Source organism: Balaenoptera musculus, chromosome 9 (genome assembly GCF_009873245.2).
Source record: "Balaenoptera musculus isolate JJ_BM4_2016_0621 chromosome 9, mBalMus1.pri.v3, whole genome shotgun sequence".
Classification (NCBI taxonomy): Eukaryota; Metazoa; Chordata; class Mammalia; order Artiodactyla; family Balaenopteridae; genus Balaenoptera; species Balaenoptera musculus.
In genome coordinates this window covers 61,934,412-61,943,944 of record NC_045793.1, presented here as the reverse complement: position 1 = coordinate 61,943,944, position 9,533 = coordinate 61,934,412, and the positions used below count along the sequence as shown (strand labels likewise).

Genomic DNA, 9,533 nt, shown 5'->3' with positions numbered 1-9,533 from the left:
AAAGCAGCTCTTATCTTTGTTATGGGGGTGATGCCATATTATCAGCTCCCTATCTTGCTGTATCATCCTCCAGTGACTTTTGTGAGAGTTTGGTTTGGTGTCTTGATTCTAGTGAGACTCAAACACTGCTGCATTTATTCCTGGGCTTTAAACAGGGCTGAAATGGTAGTGTGCTGATGTTTTACAAAACAAGGAAATAACCAGTGAAATGCATCTTTAAAATAGATTATCCTATTTGTAAAAGGGAATCATAAGCACATATAAACAGAACTGAGCCTTTACTGTTTTGGGGACCAGAATGTAATTGTTTTCTCCATGAATGATCCTGTGCCAAAAGTGTGTGTGTGAGAGAAACTGGGATTACATTTTGGTCATTTTCCTTAAGAAAGAGAGATTTAGTAGTTTTCTGTTTCAGTATTTAGCAGCCAAAAACAGCTTGGAACATATTTCATCTACTAAAAGAAAGGTTGCTGATTTGACATAAATGTTAATGAAAGAATAAGACCCAATTCTCAAGATATTTTTTCTTTTATTTAAAATGTAAACTATCACAACACATTGTACAATAAAATAAAGACCTTAGAGTCACATTAAAACTTTTAAAACATCTCTATATAGTCACAAAACATGAAACATGCTGCAGGGATACAAACACAGTTTGGTACCAAGTCTCAGTACACTTTCACCATGAAAACAAATGGAGAAGCACAGCCTATCTGTGAGTTTCCTTTCTTTAGTAGTAGCTGACGTGACTGCTGCCAACAAAGAGAAATGGTTTCTTTCTTTGGAGACTAAATCTCTGATAGGCTTTTACAACTTCATTGAATACTGTGCTTTGTTGAGAAATTACCACTGACTTCTACTTCTGAGCGAGTTGTCATATTAGAATGACAACACGCTTTTACAACACATATTGGCACAATATGAAAAATAAATACTTTTTGAGTTTTCAACTCAAAACAACAATTATTATTAAATAAATAATTATTCCTCATAGCGCATGTCTCATTTTATCTTGCCTTGGCCATTGACACAAATGAAGCTCAAATGAATAATACGTTAGGTAGTTTATTTACGTCTTCTTTCATAATTCTGCATTGCACTCCTTTCATAAGCCACTGAGAACAAAGATAAGGTAAAGGGTTTGTTAAGAAGATTCACTGACACAGTTAAACAAAGTTCAAGGCATACAGAAATTTATTTTAAACTCGTAATTACTTTTTTCACTCCATTGAAGTATTTCTAAGAGTCTTATTTGCACATCTTCCAATCGGGCCTCAGTCTTTATCCTGATTGGAAGTGATCTGTCCAGAATTCTTGGTTATTTTGGTCATCCTCATAGACTTGGTGCCCCCAAAGTGTATTTCCACAATATACTGCAACATTGATTCTCCACAGCTTTCTCAAGCAGTGGCGGACACCATGGTGATTTATAGAAAGGATAATGCCTAAAGTAAACAGGAATAGTAGGAGGATGAAAGCAAAATGTGGGACTTTTATTCTAGGACAGAGTCAACCAATTACAGGCCATGGGCCAAATCTAGCCCACCATCTTTTCTTGTGAATAATGTTTTATTGGAACATGGCCACGCCCATTAATTTATGTATTGTCTATGCCTACTTTAACATTAAAATGGAAGACCTGAGTAGTTGCTGCAGAGACTGCATGGCTCACATAGTCTAAAATGTTTACTACCTGGCTCTTTACAGAATGAGTTTGCTGATTTCTGGTATAGGGGTACCTAATGGTGTGAGGGTCTCTTCCTATCTTGTGGATTCCTCCCAATGATAGATTGTCCTTGAGACTAAAAACAATCTCATTGTCTGTAAGTAGGGCAATTGAGCCATCTAAATACAACATAGTTTAACTTACCTCCTAGCACCCTAATGGCCTGTGAAAGATTAATCACTGCTTCCAAAGGTATTTAACATATAGCTAGCAAGTAACTTAAGTACTTTGACTATATGGACAGAAAAAAGTACCAAATTACATTATATTATATTATATTATTAAATATAATTTCAAAGGGGTCTGCAGCCACAAAAGGGTACGGGTCAGATTGCTGTGATCAAAATACTTAAGTATATATTTTCATCATTTTATCTAATACTTTATACACTTAGATTTACATCGTAGTCAAACTACTGTGCTTTTAAAAATTCAGTATGCATGTATAAAATACTGAATTTAAATAGAAATAGTAGAAAGAATTGTGAAAGACATGTAGGAATCTTAGGTGCCACTCTAAACAATTTTCTCAGTGAGAAGGATTTGTTGAAAGAGTAGGTAGGTAAAGCCTCCAGTGTTATCACTTTCCCCTTTTACCACTGAGCAGGTTCTCATTAGCATTCAAGATTCCCTTAAGTGAGGTTAACAATAAGTTGAATGTTTTATGTCAATCATGCACACACTTCTGGGGTGGAATGGATAGTTTGAGGCCCAATCTTGGCAGTTCTGAAGGAAAGAAACAGTCCATTTCTGACCCTGGTTTGTTTGTAGGAGGAGGATGGTCAGCACAAGTTCAGGTCCTGACAAGCTTTCGGTAACATAATTTTGTTCCTCAGAGAAGGGAAGTGAATGCGAATGTAAACTAACCAAAGACAGATTAGTGATTGAGCTGAAATACAAAGTCCTCTTAATTGGAAGCAGAGTTTCTTACCTGGTCCTTGAATCCTCTAAAACCATATGTAAATGTTTGTGTGTATGAACTGATAAGGGTTTCTCTGGGAAGACACTTTCTAGATTACTCAGATTGTCAAAGGGGTCTGTGACCACAACAGGGTAAGGATCGAATGGCTGTAGAAGGTGTCTATGATAACCTTGCCTCAACTGATTATATGAAAATGTACCCGATTGGGTATAAATTACATATTTGCCCATTTTTTCCTTTTATATCTTCTTAACTAAAATGGAGGAGCAAAAATTTAGTCATAAATTGATTCTGATTCATACAGCGATTCTATTTAATATATCTATAATTATATTATTTTAAGTACATTTAATAGCATCTAATTTGTTCAAATTGCACATATCTATATTACTTGTAAAGTTAAGCATGTTCTGAAACCACTTATCAATTCTGAAAATGGAAAGTTGTTGACTGGTGTGATTATCAAGAAAACCACAGGTATATAAGGGCTAGTGTACACTTCTGATACAAATAAAGCCAGTGTGGTTTAAACTTATATTCCATTTCCAAAAGCTGGAAGATAATACATACTAATAAAACAATTTTAGTTTTTCATTAGGTACACTGGTAACTTCTTTAAAATTTAAACTTGAGAAGCCTCCAAATTACTGAGGAAGAAATACAAATGTAGTGTCTAAATCTGGAAGGTAGAGAACCAATATAAACATGAGGATACCTTGGACTTCCCTGATGGCGCAGTGGTTAAGAATCCGCCTGCCAATGCAGGGGACATGGGTTCGATCCCTGTTCCGCGAAGTTACCACATGCCTCGGAGCAACTAAGCCCAGGGGTCGACAAAACTACTGAGCCTGCGCTCTAGAGCCCTCAAGCCACAACTACTGAAGCCCCGTGCGCCTAGAGCCTGTGCTCCGCAAAAAGAAAAGCCACCGCAATGAGAAGCCTGCGCATCGCAACGAAGAGTAGCCCCCGCTCACCGCAATTAGAGAAAGCCCACGCGCAGCAACGAGGGCCCAATGCAGCCAAAAATAAAATGAAACTAAAAAAAAAAAAAAACTAGGATACCTCATTTTTGCATGACTTTTTCAGATTAATTAAGCCAGCATATCTTACTTACAGATTTTCAGGAAACCAGAAATATTCTAAATGGATAAGACAGGTGATGATTACTTTCTAATTAATTACATGATTAGTATTTTAATTCTAATTTCACTGAAGGTAAAATAAAGAGAATCTGAATAGCTTTCAAATTAAACTACGAACTATAAGGCCTGAATGAGCTTAACAAAATATCAGTTTCTATGAAAATGATACAGGGGTTATTTAACCTTGAAAATACTGTGATGAATGAGTTAAGAAATTAGAGTTTTCAGATATATGCATATGGCATTTACATAGAAGACAGAAATTAAAGAAAAGAAAGGAAATATGCAGGCTTTACATCAAGTGAAAGAGTTGTTCAGACTTAAACTGGGTTATGGGGAGAATTGTGGCACTCGTTCTCTTTAAGGGTTTTATAGCCAGAACTGATTATAACCCTCTAGGATAATTTGACTGTGTTCCTTTTTGAAGGCATTGGAACGGACTATGTTACTCTCCTAGTCTTAAACATTCATCAGGAGGTTTAGAGTTTGAGTTTCTATAATATCATAAAGAGCAAGTGATTTGTAAAAATGGATTTGTTTGTTTTTGTTTATTTATTTTGGTGTTGGAAGACTGTCAGATTTAACCTTTTGTAAGACTTCCCAATTACCTTGGTAACAAGTAAAATTATCGGTCTTATCTCCCCCATCCCCCATCCCCCTTAGTTCAGTAAGGTTAAATGTGGCTTATTGAACAGATGTAAGGGAAAGGGTATTAGACTAGACCAAAGATTCAGGTTAGGTAATGATTAAATGTGGCAGACACTGGGAGTTTGAGAAGGATAGATTGATATTGTGGTGATATTAGCTCAATCATCTATAAATCCATTCTTGGATTTATTTATTGCAATTAGATTTTTTTCAACATAAATACTCATTTTAATTTTATTATTCCTGTTTAATACTTTGAAAAGAATGCCTTAGAGAAAATAGAAGTAGATTTAAGGTACTGTTTATTTGCAGTCATGGTTTTATACATACCAGAATTTAAAGCTCTTTTGCCCATTAGTCCAACAAAGGAATCTGTTTTATGCCCTGGAAAAATACATTTAGGGGTATTTTAATATATATATCTCTGGAAATAAACTGTTATAACTAGTACCAAAAAAAAGCAAGCTTCCAAATATATGCCTATATAATAAATATATAATTATTTCAAGTTTTGGTGAGCCCGAAGAAATAAAGATTCCTAGTAAGTCTTATAAATGACACTAAATAAAAATAATACAATGAAAGCACTTTTCTCAATTCTATATCTAAATATTAGCAAGTACACTTTATTCATATTCTATTTTATCTGTCTATATACAATGTTTTAAATATTGCTATTTGAGCTAGCTTTGATGTTTAGGGAGTCAGTTTCACATTTGTGTGACAGAAACATCAAAGCTTATTTCCTCATATTACTGAATATGTTGTATTTCTCAGGAAACTGAAGCTTAGTTAAATCAGATTCCTGTACCTGATAATTATAAACTTCTAAAGTTCACTATTGCTATTTTATTGGATTTTAAAAAATATTTCTTTTGGAAAAAGTACATTAGTTTTGACATTAATAGAGTACATTTATTTTCATTACATGGAATTTTGCTATATATAATTCCCTTGAAAGTCAAGTCCTGAGAAAGTAAATATGAATAAGATTTATTTACTTTCAAAGATGAAGCCTTTGGAAAGGATTATTATTTTAACTCTAGTGGGAGGATGTCTCTTGGTTTATACTATATTAGCTAAGAACATGGCTGCTATATTAGTGTGGCCTCTACTCTGCTTCCAGTGAATCAAAATCCAAGTTGGAGTAAGTGAGTGGACCTTGGGGTAAGTGAGTGTGATTAAGATGGACCCCTGGTACTTTCTACAACTTTATCTATCTTTACCTTTAGTATGGATTCTCTACTCATTCACTCCATCCTCTTAATTGGCTGCTGGATTACTCTAAGAAATGATGTCATCATGGAATCCAGCATACTAAAATGAACTAGGAGATGCCTATAAATGCTTGGATTTTTGTTTTTGCTTTTGTTTTTTCAGTGGAAGTGGTGGGGTGGGGTTGAGGGGAGAGGAATGTGTGGTGGATTTTTACCCCTAGGGTTGAAATTCTTATCTAAAACTAACAATTTACAGGAGTTAAAGGATTCCTTCCTCCCTCCCTTCCTTCCTTCCTTCCTTCTTTCCTTCCTTCCTTCCTTCCTTCCTCTCCTTCCTTTCTTTCTTTATTATCTCAGTTTCTGTGGGTCAGGAATTCAGCAACAGTTCAGCTGGGAGTTAAAGGATTTTTTAATATAATGCATCCTTTCGGTAAGTATGATATGTTTAAACAACAGAGCTTTAAACATTCATGTTCTGGATGTACTATGAGTCTGCTCCATTCTTAAATTGTGTTAATTAAAAATATTAAGTTCTACATTACAACAGAAAATAAGTTATCATGTAAAGTGGAATTCAATCTAATTTACATTTGCATATGATAAATGTCAAAATAATTTGGAACTTACTTTTATGAGAGATCTGGCCATGTCCTATAGAAAGAAAAATAAAATTAACAAACACAATAGATTTGTTTTAAAGGAGCTACATTATATCTTTTAAAGAGAATTATAAAATAAATTGATTTTTTAAATAATGCAACATTTTCCATTCATGTACTATCCTGAGGAATATAGCAGAATCATAAATGCTATCCAAATTATTAATAATAAAAACAAAATATTTTAAACAAAAGGAATATTTTTAAGTGATTTATGTGGGCCACAGATTCAAACCCAGGTCTGTGAGACTCCTGAGGCCTGAACTGCCTGGCCTTACCACCTGTCTTGTTTTCTTATAAGAGACACATCTTCAAGGCCGGTCAGCTTTGATGTTCAAGAGAGAGAGAGCAAACCCATCTCTTTATTCAATAGTCAACCAAGAATCTGTATTTCAGCCCACAAAAGACATTCTCCATTTTCATACATGTGCATTCACAAGAGTAAAATAAAGATTTATAGAAATGTTTACCATAAAGAGCCTGTAACAGGGCCACTTGTTTTTCAATTGAGGAATCTGACAAGAGACGAATTGACATTAACTGTTTACACGTTCCACTGATGGTGTGAGAATTCAAGGAAATTAAATATTTCTATCATGAGACACTGGCACCTAAATCTAATCTAACCCCAGTGGTCTAAATTCAGTTTTCCACATGGACTGAGAACATTCTGATATCCCCTGGAGGCCCGGTTCCTTCCTGTTCTTTGTCAGTTTGGATCCTTAGTCAAGGAAGCACTTAGCTTAAGGTTGGTTCCTGTTCTTGGTGGTTTGGACCGATCTTTCCCTCCCTCCGTGGCATGTGTGTGTTAGCGGGGTGAGGGCCAGAGTTGCGCTCCGGGAGATATACCCATTTTAGGGTGGAAATCTCTGCACATAGATCAAGAGAGACTGCGCGCTCTGAGCATGAGCTAGGATTCCGGGGTGGGAGTGGGGGGGGGGGGTTGCCCAGAGAGACAGAGAGGGTGATGGCTGCCCATCTCACCAGCATCCCGTTTGCCCATTAATCCGAAGAACTGCTGAGACTTGGGTCTGCGGGCGATTCTCTGCAGAAGATGCTCAAAGGGCTCGGGCAGCTCCTCCTAGAGGACAGACGCACCGACAGGGGCGTGTAGGCAACCAGTGCAAGGCGCCGGCAAACTAGAGTCGTTCTGGCGGTGCGCTCCAGCCTGGGGCAAATCTTGGCGGTGGGGACAGGCCGAGCCAGGGCTGGGGAACCAGCTCCGAGGCGAGAGGAGGCCGGGCCTCCCCACACCTGGGCGTTGCCTCTCTCCACCCCTCCCCGCCCAATTCGTGTCCGGCGCCGCCGCCTCCCCGAAGCCTAGCCCTAACCAGTTAGCTGGAGGCTCGTCGTCTCCAAGCCCTGCTCACTTTCCCCTCTTTCCTCCCATCCCAGGGACCCTCACTCATCTGCCGCTCAGCTACCGGACTTTGTTCATCTCTAGCTCGGGCTTTGGAGACTTCTCACCGCCCTAAATGCGCACAGGTGTGTGTGGGGGGGAGTGGCGGGGGGAGGGTAGGGAAGGTGACAGCCCTTTACAAGCGACTAACAGTGCGCGACTTTCACTGTTCCGGCGGGGCGCGCTCCCTTGCGCGAATAGCCTGCGAGCAATCTAAAGGAAAACTTGCGGCTACGTCTCCAGGTCCGTAAAATAAAAGTCATGGCAGGAAGTTAGTCTCCTACCCACCTGCGCCCCTCCAAGACCCCAGCACCTCGCCACTTGCCCCTGCTTTTGCCTGCGTCGGGCGCGCACTCCTCTGCCCCTGCCCCAGCATTTCCAAATGCCAGGTCCTTGCAGCTGGACCTGAGTCTCCGAAATCCGCGTTACCAGGGGATGAAACCTTGTGAGGTTTCCAGTCTTGTGAGGATTCCGGGATCACCTGGGAGGGTATTATTCCTCCAGAGAGTTCCCGAGACCCGACGATGCAGCCCTCGGGAGGAAACTTGGTTCTTGGATGCAAAATCTCGTGTGGGACCCAGGGGATGGCGTTCCTCTACATCCCTCCCGGCGCGCTTCCACCGCCTCTGGTTGCGGTCCCGGTGCCCGCTAGGGTAACTAGGATGCTATCGCGGGGGGTAAGTGACACCTCCTAAGCCCATGAAGAACGTCGCGGGCCATCTTGGCACCGGGTCTCACCTTGATCTGGTCTCTGTCGGACCAGTCAGACCAATAATTCAGATCATCGTTGGCTCCAATTTCTTCTGCAAACAGTTGAGTGGAGACGAGAAAAAAGACTGCCAAGGCCACGAGGATTTTCATGTTGGATTTCTGGGAAGAGTGGGGAGAAGAGGCAGAGGAGAGAAAAAAAAAATATATGTATTGGGGGTGTCTATCCAAGAGTTGAGGCAGCAGAATTTTCGATCCCACAACGGAACTCAAGGTCGATTGAAACAAGATAAACCGCCTAAGGGCTGAAGTCCTGTCGGTACCCTTTAGGGAAGAGAATCAAGCCCTAAAGCTTCTCAAATCCTCTTCTTCCTAGATCCCAGCTCCCCCAGCCCCCAACCCACCAACCCACACCTTCAAGCCAGGAGGCTCTGCGGGTGGAAGACAAAGAGGGACAAGGCACTTGGGATACCCGTCTCGCCGCCGTCTCCCCGCAGTCCCCCCGCTGTCCCTCAGCTGTCTCCCCGCTGTCCCTCGCCGCAGCGGCCCATCCAGCCCTGCTAGACGCCGCCTCGGAGCGGTGCGCGGTGCGGGAAGCCCACCCGGCAGGGCGCAGGCACTTACTGCGGCTGACCAGCCCTTGGGGTTCCTCGGCGGGTCGGAGCGCTCGCTGGGCGCTCGGCACTCTCTGTCGCAGCAGCTCGCGCTTTTGCCTGCTGGCTGCAGCGCGGTATTTATCCCAGGTTCGCTGAGCCTCGAGACCCACGTGACACGCTCCCCACGCGACTTTCTGCTCAATATTTCATTAGCCGCCTCCTCTCCTTTCGCTTGCGTCTGATTGAGAGTTTCCGAGACGGCAATCCGTCGGTGCGCATAACATCTGGACCCAATTGGGTTCGAAATGACGCAATTATAGGAAAATCGAGATCTCGCCATCCAATCCCCAGCGGCCTGTCTTCTTCCGTTTGCAGATCTGACGCCCCCTCCCCTCTTTTTCTTCAGAATGGGCTTCCATGACACCTGAGATTACTCATCAAAACTGAGCAAAGTGACTCATTCCTCAGACTTAGGCAACTTTTAAGTCCCTTGAGAGGGTAAGTTGCACTTCC

General features: G+C 40.9%; 1 protein-coding gene across 4 annotated transcripts; it reads right to left on the bottom strand.

Annotated features, from left to right (window-relative positions):
* Nucleotides 1-212: 212 nt before the first annotated feature.
* On the bottom strand, nt 213-9,303 carry TAC1 (tachykinin precursor 1). Of its 4 annotated transcripts, XM_036863777.1 has the most exons (7): nt 9,049-9,300; nt 8,455-8,586; nt 7,302-7,398; nt 6,788-6,832; nt 6,286-6,309; nt 4,772-4,825; nt 515-1,118 (listed from the first exon to the last, which is right to left on the bottom strand). In XM_036863777.1, the coding sequence occupies exons 2-7, from the start codon at nt 8,575-8,577 to the stop codon at nt 1,069-1,071; spliced, it is 393 nt and encodes a 130-aa protein (XP_036719672.1). In that variant the 5' UTR covers nt 8,578-8,586; nt 9,049-9,300; the 3' UTR covers nt 515-1,068. The 4 variants fall into 4 exon arrangements, with proteins under 4 accessions (XP_036719673.1, XP_036719672.1, XP_036719674.1 ...); XM_036863778.1 differs by lacking the exon at nt 6,788-6,832 and having other exon boundaries at nt 213-1,118; nt 9,049-9,117; XM_036863779.1 differs by lacking the exon at nt 4,772-4,825 and having other exon boundaries at nt 9,049-9,303.
* Nucleotides 9,304-9,533: the final 230 nt, after the last annotated feature.

Excerpts from the sequence above, each read along its gene's own strand:
- TAC1 (XM_036863777.1), bottom strand. The coding sequence starts at position 8,577 with ATGAAAATCCTCGTGGCCTTGGCAGTCTTTTTTCTCGTCTCCACTCAA. Across the intron at positions 7,399-8,454 it reads CCGACAGAGACCAGATCAAG|GAGGAGCTGCCCGAGCCCTT; the intron begins GTGAGACCCGGT and ends TCTGTCCTCTAG. Across the intron at positions 1,119-4,771 it reads CAAAAGAGCTTTAAATTCTG|TGGCTTATGAAAGGAGTGCA; the intron begins GTATGTATAAAA and ends CTTTGTTCTCAG.